The 15,778-nt window shown below is 38.5% G+C and overlaps 2 protein-coding genes across 7 annotated transcripts in view; both read right to left on the bottom strand.

The window, feature by feature from the left end:
- MRPS6 (mitochondrial ribosomal protein S6) overlaps positions 1-15,778 on the bottom strand; it is a 66,541-nt gene that overhangs the window by 29,003 nt on the left and 21,760 nt on the right. The gene's annotated exons all lie outside the window — the stretch shown is intronic.
- The window catches only part of SLC5A3 (solute carrier family 5 member 3), a 33,782-nt gene continuing 21,218 nt past the window's right edge, over positions 3,215-15,778 (bottom strand). For all 4 annotated transcript variants that reach the window (XM_082625722.1, XM_082625723.1, XM_082625725.1 and 1 more), the window contains one exon: positions 3,215-14,828. In XM_082625722.1, coding sequence (XP_082481848.1) covers positions 12,333-14,489 — 2,157 coding nt within the window. In that variant the 5' untranslated portion in view covers positions 14,490-14,828 and the 3' untranslated portion in view covers positions 3,215-12,332. The remainder of the gene's footprint in view (positions 14,829-15,778) is intronic.

Here is a 15,778-nt window from a genome sequence, read left to right as displayed (position 1 = left end):
TTTCCCAGTAAGTTGGAGTATTCAACATAAGCATGTTATGCTCCCTCCTGAAAACCTACTAGAACTACTGTAAAGGAGTGGTTTTTGTGTGTGTGTGTTTTTTTAAACGTACAACTCTGCAAGAATGAGGGAGAAAGGAGGGGAAAACAGCAATTCAATTTTAGAAAAAAAGAAAGCAGGTGGAGAAAAGCAGCAATGGGGAAAACCAAGAGTCAACCATATTTACACTGTAAGTTCCCCAAAAGATCTGGGAATTGGCAACACTGAGTACACCTCTGAAAATGGGGGTGAGTGGGGGACTAAAATAAAGTTGGTTGAAAGTTTATGAAAGTTGGTTGGACCCCTAGATGCATGTTTGGAGGTTGATTCTCTGGAGTGGGTAAAACAGAGAAGTACATGGACTGCAGAACACAGGCACAGCTGCAAGAGGAGATATTATACCAAAAAGGAATTAAGAAAAAAAGGCACACTGCATGCTGAAGACCCCTGTGCTCTTCCTCCCGACTGGCTTCGAGAATGATGGCCCAAGGCCTTTTATCCTTCAAAGAACCTTCTGTGGGGAATCTGACCTGTTCTAAAGAGACTGCAGGGGTCATCCAACCAACAGCCAGGCCCTGAAGGCCCAACAATGAGGCCGACAAACTCCACCCACACACTCAGAGCATTTTTTAGTCCACCCCATTGAACATAAGCAAACCACCAAAGATCAGAACACTTTTGTGAAAAGCCTTTAACATGTGAGACCAACACAAACAAAATAAAAACTGGAGGAAACAATGCAGAAGGAGAAAACTTTAGCATCTTCAAAGATGAGAAAATACAGCATACGTGAAAAAAGAACAAGGCTATAAAAAAGAAAGATGTGGGGAACAAAGGATCTCTTAAAAATTAAAAACCTGACAGAAATTTAAAAGAAATTTTTTAACATAAGGGTTGGTAGATAAAGTTTAGATACGCCTCTAGAAAGACCAAAAAGACAAAGATGAAAATTAAAAGACTGTATGAAACCAAGTGGACCCGTCCAGAAGATCCAAGACATGAACAAAAGTTCCAAAAGAGGAGAAAAATTACCCCCAGACTGAAGGACACGGGGTTGACAAATTGAAAGAGGCCACTGAGGGCCAGTACAAGTGAAAGAAAAGCTTTCTTCAAGGCACATGATCATGAAATTTTAAAACACAGGGATTAGAAGCTAGAAAAGAATGGTCTTATGTTTACACATTTCTGAAGGAAACTACTTCCCAATCCAGAATTCTATATTCAGCCAAACTTTCAGACAAATGAATAGAATAAAAACACTTTTAGACATGCAAAAACTTTAATTCTAAGGCACTGTAAAATTGAAAAAAAATAAGTAAATGTGTCAGTATTATCAGATTTCTTGCTGTTGGAGAAGGGAGATACAAACATAGAAAGGGAAGGCTAAAAAGAAACCTCTGGTGCTGGTTTACAACTGGAGACATCAGGAGATGTGTACGCGAACTTCCTAGTTCTGTACACTGACCATGTTTACCTCTGTAAGAATGAGCACACCCAGATCTTAGTTTCTAAATACCATACCCTACTAAATGCCTGATCCTGAATGGGTCAGGGAAAGTACAAGATGAGCCTGGAACACTTTGTTGTGCTGGAAAATAAGGAAGAACTCAAAAAATGATGGAACGTGCCACAGGACACAAACGAGCCTGAAGGGAGACCTGCTAGCTAAATCTGGAAACATCTGAGCAAAATAATGACAGTAATGAATTATAACCCACTAAATAATACATGAGTTCAAACTGATAAATAAATGGGGAAAAGGGGAAACTCTTGATTTCAGTATAGTAAAAAAAAAAAAAAAGTTAGAAAAATCACTGTTTCACACCACCACAGTAATAACTTATTCAGGCAAGAATTATCAATGGGGCTTCCCTGGTGGCGCAGTGGTTAAGAATCCTCCTGCCAATGCAGGGGACACAGGTTCGAGCCCTGGTCTGGGAAGATCCCACATGCCACAGAGCAACTAAGCCCGTGCACCACAACTACTGAGCCTGCGCTCTAGAGCCCGTGAGCCACAACTACTGAAGCCCACGTGCCTAGAGCCCGTGCTCCACAACAAGAGAAGCCACCGCAATGAGAAGCCTGAGCACCTCAACGAAGAGTAGCCCCTGCTCACCACAACTAGAGAAAGCCCACGCACAGCAACGAAGACCCAACATAGCCAAAAATAAACAAATAAATTTATTTTTTTAAAAAAGAATTATCAATGGATGCTAAAACTAGCGATTCAAGTTTGATGAGGAATAAGTTATTTACATAAACTCTAATTATCTCCCCACAATTTACTTATTACCAAAGGGGAAAACATTAACTAGACAGTGGAGAGACCTGGTAGGTACCACCCCAATCAAGCATCAAAGTTAATAATAACGAGACAACACAACACATGCCTCTCAGTGTGAGGCTTTGAGGACATATTATTGCTTACGTTGTAGTCCTGCCAAAAATGCATAGTGTGAATCAAATCATGAGGAAACAACCCTAAATAGGGGTGGCATTCACAAAATGACTGGCCTCTACACTTCAAAAATATCAATACCACAAAAGACAAAAAGAACAGCTGAGGAACTATTTCAGACTAAAGGAGATAGACATAAGAGCTAAATGCAATTATCTGGTTTCCAAACTTAAAAAAAAAAAAGTTGCTACAAAAGAACATTATTGAAACAGCAACATTTGAATAAAGACTTTAGATTAAAATATCGTACCAGTTACTTTCCAGATTTTGATAATTATATTGTGATTATCCTTGTCTTAAGAAATATATCCCTAAGTACTTAGAAGGTAAAGGGGAATGATGTCTGCGACTTATGTTTTCAAACCGTTCAGGAAAGTGTCTGATGAGAGAATGACAAAGCAACTGTGGCAAAATGTTAACTACTATGAATCTGGATGAAAATGATTCCTGGGTTCTTCAACCTATTCTTGCAACTTTCCTATAATTTGGAATTATCTCAAAATGCGAAATGAAAAAACTAAGAATATTTTTATTTATTCAATGTTTTATATATACAACTCAATTCTCAGTCAGTATTTGCAAGTCCATGTTTACCAAGGTAAAGAATGGCAATAACTGGTGGGGGAAACCCACTGGAACTCTTCATGAGCCAAGAGAAAAGGAACTGAGATACAACCTTTTGAGGGTAGACGTGTTCATATTGAAAATACTTAGTCACAGAAGTGTAAATTTTTCATTTTATTCAAAGTTGGTACAGAAGTGCTAACATTTCCATAAAATAATTACTATACTTCAGTTACAGGACAAAATACCACAGAAAGGAATATACTTTGCAAGAAATGCAGTTCATCTTAAGTTTCCAAATACTTTTAAAGGCTAATGCAGCAGCTGGCAAAATAACACAGAGTACACAAAGAACAGTGTATTTTACAGAGTCAGTAATGAAAACTGACAGCTCTTTAGCAGATTCGCTTCATTTTTTTCATTTTTAAACAGTTAACACTTTTAAAAACACATTAAACCAAGATCATACATGTCTACAATTTAAAAAATAAGATTGTATACAATAGGTTAGAATAAGTCAAGTTAGAATTGTCATGTATGGTTAACAATCCTAAATCTACAATTTTAATTGTATTCCTTTCAATATGGAAGTAACCTGGTTTATATCAAATTCTACTTTCTGCTTGCAACTAAAACATTGTACAGTGAAATGGACCTGATCAGTCAAGCCTTAAAAAAAAAAATGCTGTGGACAATGAAGGTACCCTGGAAATCAGTTTACAATTCAAAAAACTCACCAATAACCCAACAACTTCATTTAAAATCACATTTGGTCTACAATGCATAACTGACAAAACAATCCATGTATACAATACACAACCCCAGTGCACAGACTGGTCTCTCACAGAACATTTGAACAAAGCTTAAGAGGCAGGACACTGGGAAAAACATTTTTCAATGCAGACATCTTTTAAAAATGCATTAATACTTACATATCAAAATTACTAGATAAAAGCAGCAGTACTCTGCTGACATTTGGCTTAAAAATAAAGGAATGAATGAAGCAATTTCACAGGATATTAGAAAAGGAATTGGTTTTCTTCTTGAAGAAGACTACTAACTTTTGCACAGCAACTATTTTTGATATCCACCTTATCAAAAAAAAAAAAAGGAGAAGAAGAAGCACTGAGAAGCATAACATAGTTCATATGTGATTGCCAACATAGGTCCAGGCAACAGAAGATGGGATGTCCAAGCAAAGAATGGGTAAATCCTCGCTTTATTTTGGAACTCTGTTGGCAATCTATAAACTGAAGCAATATTGGTGGGGGAAAGCAGGGCAACAGATTCCATACCATCATCTGACACTAATGTAATATGTCATTATTTAAAAAATAAAGCTTTTGCATTTTAACAACCCCACAGAAAAGTCCATGAGCAAAAGACTTGTTGATCTGTTTGCCACTCAAAAGTTAGAGATCTCACAGTGAAATTAGAAAATTCTATTTATACATATTTACACCGCTAGGACTACTTTCACCTAGACTAATTAAAGCAATTTTCCATGGAATTACAGATGAAAGATATTCTGCCAAAGGAATCTTCAAAAGCATCCTTTAAGTTCTTAAAAACTATTTTAAATTTAAAAACAAAACTTAAAGTTACAGAACACATTCTACACAGGACTAACGGGTTATTACTGCTTTGCCTTATCACATATTGCTAAGCCAAAGATGTTCCTCAAACCTCTCCTTTCTCCTGCATTTCTGGTACCCCTCTCCAGTAACCCCACCAAAGTCTGAGGTTTTACATTCTTAAAAAATGCTGTAGGTCCACAACCTGGCAACTTTTGGCTAGAGGGGGTAAGTCTCTCCCTCAAAGTGCTCAGGTTAATTCTTCTAAAACATGTTCCATTAGTCCATCCCAGCTTTAATCTTCATTCCATATAGTATTAAAGACGATTATCCCTAAGAAGATAAACATACAAAATAGAGGAGAGTGGGAACAAAGCTAGTCACTTCTCTCCATCCTTAGAGTCCTTCCATCTTTTGACATACAGGCAAAATCCAAGACACAAATGTATTTATTCATTGTTTACAAACAGGGACTATTCAGGTGTAGACAGTGAGGAGTAAAATAAGGATAATGTCGAGTTCAAGAAAACACATTACTTTCTTCTTTTGCATGCATATTCACAGATTTCATCTAATCTAGTCTTGAAGCGGGTAATGAGACAGGCAAAAGAATCCTTTAGACTCTTACAACCATTGTGAAAAGCAATGCAGTTCATTTGGCAGATCTGTCTCAGTTAGTTTGATGCTCGTAACACTTGGATCAAATTCTGCTCTATTAAAATGAAGTGCAGTGAAGCATATGAAAAAATAACTTCATTAAGTTTAGATTAAATTTACGCAAAGATTAAAGATGAGTATTTGCCCTATTAAAATGTGAGAGTTCTCCATGTTTTCAGGGTACTAATGACGGGAGGTAAAATTTCCTAAAGATTTATGATTAAAAAAAAAAAATCCAATGGCTCTACAGCTTAAAGCAGAAGTTTGTCAAAATGTTCCACCCACCAAAAACCTAGAAGTCTGTCCCTGTTTCTCAAGTTCCAGATTGTAGGAAAGAGCCCACAGACCCCATTTTAGCTAGTAACCCCCAATACAATTGCAGCATTCTTGACATTGGTATTCTCTCCTCCACCAAAGCAGTACAAACGCACTCAGATTAGAACGCTGAATCCCTTATGATTTAGGACCCCTATCTTAGGTACCTCACTGTCTAGGGCTTTCAGTACCACGGTCCTCATCCTGACAACTCGAGACAAACCCATGGTGGGCTTTTTATGCCTGGCACTTGTGGGGTAATGAGAATACTGTTAGTCTTGTGCTTTCTACATGTGGAGTTACAAATATGAGGGAACATGGTTTTGTGCTTTCTATGGACACTCACTTTCAGCTTTTTCCTTATCATGGAATGTGAAACTGTTGTTACATGTATGTTCTCGGATATGCCTATCCAACCTACACTGGTAAATGATAAAGTTAAGATATACTCACAGAATAAGTAACCTTACATTTTTAATTAAGGATATAAAAGAAACAAATACAGATGAATAAATAACATTTAAGCTGCAACACAAACCAGACTTACCTGGTTCCTTGAACTTAAACAGAGGCTGCATATAAAGTATGTAAATATAAATGTATTTCCTTCACTAGCTATAACAATATTTAAAAAGAGGAATTGTAACAAATAAGAGTTATCAAGAAAGGGAAAGGTGTGAACTAGCAGATTCAATATTGGCAACCAGAAGGCACTAATCAAAACATAAATTTCAGAAGATGATTATATTACGGAATACCCTACAGAAAGGCCTTTGCCAATTGGGGGTTTCAATAATATAGATAGCAATGAGCTTAATTTCAGTTTCCAACTAGTGTAACAAAAAAGTGAGTTATTAAGGAACGTTCCACTTATAGAGGTATAGGCTACACTGATATATTGGAAAGTTATCCAGAGTAGTTTGTCCAGAGGCAATAAAAAAAGTAAACACTCCTTTATCCAGCAGCACTAGGGTACAAGGTGAATTTCCAATATAAGTCTCCAACAAAGGTGTGGTTATCTACTGTCAACTTGTGCTGTTGCCGAAATCACTGGAAAATGTATTTCCCTCAATGACAGAGTTCACTTACTGTAAACTGTCTTGAACTGGGGTGGGGGGCTCCATTATCCTGGGCAACAATTATAATACAGTGCTTCTCTGAGGAGAGCAAAGCACTGCTCCTACACTAACAAGAATCTGAGACCACTGTGCTTTGTCTTGACTTATTTATTCTAGCATCCCTCTCTTCAAACACGCTATACATCCAGGTAACCAAATCAAACTTTTAAAAGTCACTACATAAATTAAGGTTATTGGTTTAAGTCAAGTCTCAGATTATGGTCCTCCCCGAAAAAGTAAAGTGCACGAGATGAGTAATGATACAGATACATCAAACCTTTTTTGTTTACTTCTGAGTGAAAGACTATATGCCAATGGTTAATTAAGCCTGTTAGTTATCAGATAAATGGGGTGCTTAACCCGAAACAATAAGCTAAATCCTATCTTTTATAAAGGATTTGAGATGGAAACAAACATAAATTATATCAATTCTCTTAACATTCCTTTAAAGGTGAATCAGTAGTTTAAAGCCTTATTCCCAGCCCTGGAGAGAGAAGTTTAAATAAAAACATTTATAGGACAACGTGAATAATGGTGTGGGACTCAGTGCTGGCAAAGCCCATCAATTATTTTGAACCTTAGCTAAATTCTGTTGTGGAGTCAAAGTAGTTGAGTATCTACTCTTCCAACAGAGGTGAGAGTTTGACAAAAAGCATACCAAATTAAGAGAAGTTAGCTTAATGGAGGAAACGGGGTTTGCGGGCCTGAGTTAAGTCAACCAAGAAAACCAAATGTAGTGATCAAAAGATTACTTCTTATGTAATCCAGCTTCATACCTAACTAGTACAAAAGGGCTTCTCTATATGCCAACTGACTAGTTCCAACTTTTTACCTTTAATTACTGCAAGAACAAGGCTTTTCGGCATCAAAACAAACTCCATTCCTCTCTACATTGTGATACCATCATTTCAAAGGGACTGGTGTGAATTTAACTATTCCTGCCTCCTAATTTTTGAAAAATGAGTTTCGAGAATAAAACACTGATGAATTACTAAGGGCTTTTATTATTAGTGAACACGAAGTCTAAGAAAATAATTCTTGAGAACAGCTTAAGCTAATAGAAATTGAGTATATTTAAACACAACTATATTTAGTGAATCACTATTTGGATCCAGACCTTCAAATATCGGGCAAAGCAGCACTTCTGCACACCATGACAATAAGCCTGAAAGAAAGTGAATTAAGCTGACAAAAGATCAAAATAGGAATCTGTTAAGTGTTGAAAGAATAGGTGAATAATTAAAGCAATGTGAGGGAAGACAAAGGGGGAAACCAGTCTCTCTGAATGGTAGGTAGGCATACACACAAATAGGAATATATCCCATTTGTAAAAGTCTGCTCAGGCTAAGGTCAACATTAAAATGACTTAAACAATTTAACACCTAGCTAATGATAAATCTTATGAATACTGAAACCTAAAAGCATTTTTTCTACTAGTATCATTAGGAAATATCAGTCATTTTAACCTCAAATATGTTAATAAACTCATACTTTACGATATTTAACATCAAACCAGGGTTTAACAAGCTTGATCTTAGTCACTGCACCCTAATCTACATGCGGAGGGGTTTAAACTAGCTGATAGCAAAGATACCTCAAGTTCTAGAGTTCAATGAATATGATTCTACATCTAACACATTTTAAGCTAATTTTTGTCAAGTCTGCATCACCCAGGTACTTCTCAGCATCTCACTTAATAGTGTTTCTGACTTCTTAAGAAAATTTTGTCCTGGCAAGTCTCCGTACTCGTGTAATTTAAAAACAATGGTCTTTATACATCTCTCAACCCAAACTCAGGAAATGCTGAGGTGTCACTACTAGATACCCATGTGGTCATATTCAGCCATCATACCTCAGATGAAAATGACACATGGGAGTAAAGTATAAGAAAAGCAAGTAAGCCGAATACTGCCAAGTGGGAACATTGATGGGTCTAACCTTTTAATAGCTAATAATATAGCAGCTCTATAGGGTGGTAAAGAATGAGAATAACCCATAGCTACATTGAATGATATCTAAAGAGAGGGGGAAGACCCATACACCCAATATAGGGAAGACAGCAATGGACTGAGAAATGCAGAGACTTAAAGGTTCTAATCACCCTGGACAAGACTTTCAAGCCCCCACTTAGCCTCAGGCTAGAGAACTGAGTAACAACCTTCCCACTCAATTCTTAAAATGTGAAGTTTCAGGAAGTGATGGGTCCCCACTAATTACTTGACTTGCCATCCCCAAGAGCTAGGGCTTTGTGACCCAGGCCAGCCTCTTTGTGCAAACAGACAATGGATCCTTTGAGCCAAGTGAAAAAGAAGACTTGGGAGATCAGATCTGCTGGATTTAGGCCAAAGGACACAGCACCATTGCTACTGCTTGATGCTTCTCTAACCAAAAGATAAGAGTGATAACCTCACCAGGAAAGAAAGGCTGGGGAAAAAGACTGGCTCAGCTGTTTCAAAAGCTGCTTACTGTCTTGGGTGGGAGGACAAAATATTCTTAGATGAACAGGGAAATTAGAGGTACCACAAAGGAGCCAATAATCATTCTGCATGTCAGGGTAATAAGCTCTTCTCATCAGATCTGGAGACTAAGACTGCCTGAGAGGACAAAAATCTAAGAACTGGGGATACCATTAACAGCAGATAAGACAACGTTTTTCTCCACCTTTGAACACCAGTGTCCTCGCTTCATTCTGACTCGTAGCTAACTACTGTAGTCAATCACTCTTAGCCAATTCTGAACCTCAGCTTGAGCCAATATGAAAACATATACATGTTAATGTCTAGGTATCAATGTCATCATTTAGGACCCATTTAGTTAGTGTAAAGTATGACTATGTTGCTAGCTTTAAGACAGACCATGTATCATTCCATGAACAATCATTCTAATGAAATACAGACTGAAGAATGGTCCCCTGAAATGAAGTTGCAATCAGGAATTCACATACTTACTCAAGCACATTATCTATTACTGGGAAGCAATAAGAAGGGCAAGCTTCAGGGACTTCAGTCTAAATAAAATGTTTATACTGGCAAGAGTAAACAACCCTAATGGATATGCTAATAATAATTCCTTATTTACAAACATTAGTACTCTAAACTTGACCTACTGCTATATACACATGAATAGACACAAGATGATGTATTTTATGTATCATACTAAGACAACAGCAGAGAGAAGGTAGGGGGATGCTAATATCCCAAACTATTAGGAGTCAACATTAAATAAAGGGGGGAAGAATCCACTTAAATACCACCTATTCATTTATGCTTTTAATAGAAGGGGTAAGAAGGCTGCTCAGCCAATATGTCAATCCTCACTGCTGAGTTACACAGCAAGGTGTTCAGAGTCAAAGAAAAATTTTAGTTCCTACAACTTAATGTCAATTTGAAAAATCTAAGATCCTACTATTTCCCCAAATATCAAAAGGCTGTCTCAAAGGAAGAACAGTTCCTCTGAAAAAACAAGAGGACTAACCATGAATCCAGATTTGGACACCTGGTTTTCTGTTCTTCCCAACAGACTTTGTAACCTTGGACATGTCACAGCCTCAGCCTCCACACAAGAAAAGGATGGTCCTTATTTTTATTTGGCCCCCAGCTCATAAACCTTAAGAATGAAATTGAGAACAAAATTCCACAAGGCACTCTAATAAGCTCTCAGAAATCATACTATTCATACATGAATTATTTTTTCATCTACAGACTCAGTCCTTCAGAAAGCCCCCTGGAGATGGGAAGACATTATGCTACCTGACAATTTCTAAAATCAACTTTGAACTAATCAAATCCATCATAATGAAACTAGTTTATAAATACAAAAAAAATTTAAAGTCATTAGGACAGAGTTTTGATTCAAAATCTACAAAAATATCTAAAAAAGTAATAATTTTCCCCTGAAGAATAAAGGTTAATAAAATCATGCAATTTAAAAAATATCAGAGATTACAGAAAAGTCAAAGTAGATACACAATTAGTTTCCTTCATCTGTCATGGAGGAAAAAGGACAGGACACACAAAGAACTACCTAATCTGTAGAGCTCTTCTCAAACGTCTTTTGTACCCTGTCCTCATGAAGGGAATCACCCTGTGAAAAATGGATTCCCTTCCAGGAAGGCTGTAACTGGGTACGAAGCCATGTCAAGATAGAGGGTCCTACAATTAATGGAAGTCCTGTAATCTCCTCTACAAGACACGCTACAAAACCCGTAGAAGTTCTTGTTCATGGCACCTCTTGAACCTGCTATCCATTCTACAGAAAAACTATACTGACAATCCACCAATGGCAAAGCATGCACTCTTGAGTTTTCTGTTACTGATGGTCAGTTTGCATCGAAATATCATCACACTCTAAGTCACTGTCAACTTTTTAAACAAAAATGTAGAGGCTGTGTACACATGGCAAGTCTTCTGAAAAAAAAGTAAATCGGGGAAAAAAGACTTATCAAGGATACAATATGATCTGAGAATTAAATTTTCACTCTAAAAACTCAACTGCAATATCTCATGATCTAATCAAGTAGGGCAACCCAGCACAAAGGCAGGGTTAATTCTTCTTCAAATTTCCGGACATATCTTCCAAATGGATCCACTTGGGAAGGTACCTGGCTAATAAAGAATGTTACCAAATGACAAGAACAAAGCTAGAGAATTAATGAGGTATGAGAACATGAAAATTCCAAGTGAACACACGGCAAAAAGTCCAATATTTAGTATTAGACTATCACCTGTTCAGCTTTGTCGATCAAATGCTGCTTAGGGGATGTTAATTTCCAAACTATATAAATGATCTTAATTTGGTCAGTAAATCTGGGGATCATCAGCAATGTCTACTTCATTTTCTCCCCCATAATCATTTACAATACAATCATGACGTACAACTTTATAAAGACAGACTTGGTGGTCATTTGAGTACGGTTCACTTAAACTTCAAAGTAGGAAAAAAAGAAAAAAACAACTGGAATAAACTTTTTCCCCATTCCATATACTGGTGGTACAAGAATAGCTATAGGAAAACATTCTTCTTCCTTTCTTTCAGCATTCAGAATCCATAGGCTCATGCTAACAAAACCAACCTGGCAAACGAACTTGCCCTGAAACAAGCACATGTTAGCGATTTTTAGTACATAATTGATTATACAATGTCTATAAATTCAGTTTTTTAAAATGGAAGTAGGGATTACAGAGAGAAAAAACTTTAAAATGAGCAAGTCTTCTACTTGAGGGTAAGAAGGCCTACCAAGATTTGGCAGTGCAGACAGTATATCTTACTCGTGATATCTTAGGATATATTCTGCTCTAAGTGCTCTATGAGAATAATTGGTCTCTCCTTACTTTGGTATGGAAAATTTTAAACCACATTTGCACAATTCAGTCTGTTAAACAAGTTTTACTTCATTTAGATTGAAATTTTACTTTCATCCATCTCTGGGAAAATAAAGCCTTGCAAATAGATGATTTTTCTGCTAAGTAAAATTTGGCTAAAACCTACAGCGTAAACAATGCCTGAGAGATGCAACAGTTACATAAGTGTTTTGTTTTTTGTTTTTTTGTTTTTTTTTTCAAAGACCAGTATTTTCTTAAGTTAGTGTCTCATCATATCCTTAAAAGTTCATAAGGAGAAATAAACAAACATGAAAATTCCAAGTGAACACACAGCAAAAAGTCCAATATTTAGTATTAGTTTTACTTGTGGAGTTTCTTCCAACATTTGTAAACAAACAGCCTCCTCCTCCATCAGGTCTCTGAGACTCCTCTTGCTGAGGCTCTTACTTTTAAAGCCACAGAACCAATCTATGAACTTCCAGTACCGGCCTCCATCCTCTGTTTCTTTCTTTCTCTCTTTCTCACCCATGAGAGCTGCTTGCCCATTGGAATAAGCATCTACAGGTGTTTCTGCCTCTGAATGACCTAAAGAAGCCACTGGGTTGCCCTCCTCTCTGCAGGTCACCAACAGATTAATATCTTCAGGCTGCAGGCCCTTAATGCTATCTTCAGATTTCCCATTGGGAATGACGTGGTTGATGGCCTCACTATTCTCACTGCATCTCAGGATGCTCTTCTCTTGCATTTTGTACGGTTCTTCTTTTGGGGAGCAGCTCTCCTTTACCACCAGGCTCTTCTTAGACCAAAAGGTGGTGGTACGAATCTGTTCCTTCGTAGGAGGTGGCGTGAGAAGGCTAACAATTACAGTAATGAGTCCTGTGACCCAAAACAACGCTGTGGCCACGTACATGTAATGGATGTCTTTGATGAAGCCTGGCCTGTTATCAGGTTGGTCACATTCTGGGGCACGGTAGGCAAAGGCCAGTGTCAAACGGACTGCTCCGAGAACAAAGCCAGCCATTCCACCATAGAAAGCCCCTTGTTCATTGCAGCGCTTCCAGAAAATCGCCAGAAGGAACAGGGCTGCAACTGGGGGCGTCAGGTAATCTGCTACCTCCTGAATGTAAAGGTACATCTGGCCTCCTTGCATCTCCACGATGATGGGCACCCATGCAATGCTGATCACTACCATAAAGGCCACAAATATCCTCCCCACAATCATTAGCTCCCGGGAGCTTGCGCTCTTGCGGATGAGCTTGTACACATCGAGGGTGAATATGGTACTGGCACTGTTAAAGATAGAGTCCAAGTCACTCATCAGAGCTGCAATCATCACTGCCATCATTAAGCCCCGGAGGCCCACAGGAACCAGCTTCATCACCAGGCGTGGGTAAGCAATATTAGAGCACCCAGCTCTGCTTCCACACACTTGCATGCAGTGCTCTGGGTTGATGCAAGCTATATCATCAGCAAACAGTATCCTGGAAATCATTCCTGGAACAACTATGATAAACATTGGCAGAAGCTTCAAGAAGCCAGCCATCAGAGTAGAGCCTTTGGCATGAGCAATGTTTTTAGCCGCTAGGACCCTCTGCACGATGACTTGGTCAGCACACCAGTACCACACCGAAGCTGGGGTCTGCCCAAGAATGAATCCAGGCCAAGGAACATCTTCATCTGTTGGATTCCGCAACATTTTCAGTGCATCTTTCTTAGGGTGGACATTACAAGAATTTGTGTTGGAAAGGTTGTATGTCAACAAGATGGAAGTGACATTGGGTGAGGCCAACATGTACCTTCTCTTAACTTCCTCAAACCCGCCAATCTCCATCATGCTAATAATCATGAGTGTGAGCGCCCCAACGATCATGAGCAGAGCCTGCAGAGTGTCTGTGTAGATCACTGCAACAAGGCCTCCGGTGACAGTCAGCAAAGCAGTCATGCCAATGAGCAGGATGACAGACACATAAAGGTTCCAACCCAAAGACTCCTGGATAAAGAGGGCACCCGAATACAGATCCACTGAGAGCTTGGTGAAGATATAGAGAATCAGAGACAACGCTGCGAAATAGACCTGAATCCTATGGCCACCAAATCGCTTGGACAAGTATTCAGGCATGGTGTATACCCCTGACCGGATGTAAATCGGGATGAAAACCCATCCCAGAAGTTGCAAAAGCAGTAAGGCATTGAATTCCCATGCGCCCACTGCAAATCCACTTGCAGCTCCAGATCCTGCCAGCCCAATGAAGTGCTCACTCCCAATATTGCTCACAAACAGAGAGGCACCAATTGCTACCCAGGTCATAGAGCGCCCCGCCAGGAAGTATCCACTTACAGTGCTTCTATTAGATTTCCACATGGCAAAAAAACCAATGCCCATGACCAGGATAAAATACAGGGCCACTATGGCAATGTCTGCTGTCTCCAGTACAGCCCTCATTTTGGTAACTTTGTGAATAAAAGTGTCCAATGACAGAAGTGTCCAACTTTTTATTTACTCATTAGTAACCCCAGCCAAGTCTGTAAACCATACGTGAACTGGACTACACAGAGCAACACAGCAGGTCAAAGTCTTTGTCCTTTGGTTTGCTGTCTTGATGGTGGCGGTTGTGATAAACTTTGAAGGAGACAGTTTAAATTTTCCTCCGCTTCTTAATTGGGATTGAGAACTTAGCTCGTACTCTTAATCCACTCTCCACAAGACCATCAGCATTTACTCAGGTGCTGGAGGAGAAATTCTGAGTTGCAGCTAAGTCTAGTGAAGCCTACTGTACCAACCCTGCAAGGCAGCAAAGACAAAAGACAAAGATTGAATTAGAGGAGGGGCTCACCAAGCGATGAGGAAACTTTCAGTCTAGCAAAACGGCGCAACAAGACATTATAAAAAGAAAAAAAACTTTTAAAATATATGTACTTTAGTTCCACAGGAAAGAGCGATCCATACTATTACATCTGATACTTAAAGTCAGGGAGAATATTTATCATTTTGAACTAAGAACAAAAATTCATTGACCTCCTAACTAAGTGGCTTAACTTCTCTGGCAACTAAGAACTGCCCACCATGACACTGCCCTTTCTTGTCTTAGTGTGGTCGTCTCAGATTGGAAAGGCACCAAGGTCTTAAAGCACCTTGGGGACGGGGGGGCGGGGGGATGACACTAATTATTCATAATAAATAAGGGCACCAAAATGAATCTTCAAATACTGTGAATCCTAAGAGTAATGTATTTTATAGCCAGTTAGGGTCCTGGACAGAACAGGTATTTACTAAGTATTATCATCTACCCCCAAACACAATACCAAGTACTGCTTAGTCTGTGGAGACTACTGTTACAAAATTTTCCTAAATTCCTACTACAAATGTACATCTGTGCTAGTCATCATACATTAACCTAGAAATTGTGACATGACTCCTGCCCTAAGGGGAAACAAGATGTTCCACACAAAAAAAACTAGGAACATACAACTTATAAACAACCCTAAAAATTTTACTCTGCTAGCTAGAAGGGAGACATTGAAAAAAAGATTTTTTTAATGTTAAAGAAATTTCCTTCCCTTCCATTTCATCAGGCATTATTTCCAAGAGAACCTCTGAGATGATAAAGGCACTGACTCAAGGTTTGATTTTGCTGAATAAATTTTCCTTTTAATGCTTTCTTGTTGAAGGGTATACAGAGCAAGGAGAGGAGGAAGAAAGAGAAAATTTTTCTGGAAGACTGAAAAATAACA

The sequence above is a fragment of the Mesoplodon mirus genome, assembly GCF_964341445.2.
Source record: "Mesoplodon mirus genome assembly, chromosome: 6".
In the NCBI taxonomy this organism is placed as follows: Eukaryota; Metazoa; Chordata; class Mammalia; order Artiodactyla; family Ziphiidae; genus Mesoplodon; species Mesoplodon mirus.
Note: the sequence above shows the minus strand (reverse complement) of the source record. Positions and strands in the feature narration are given on the sequence as shown.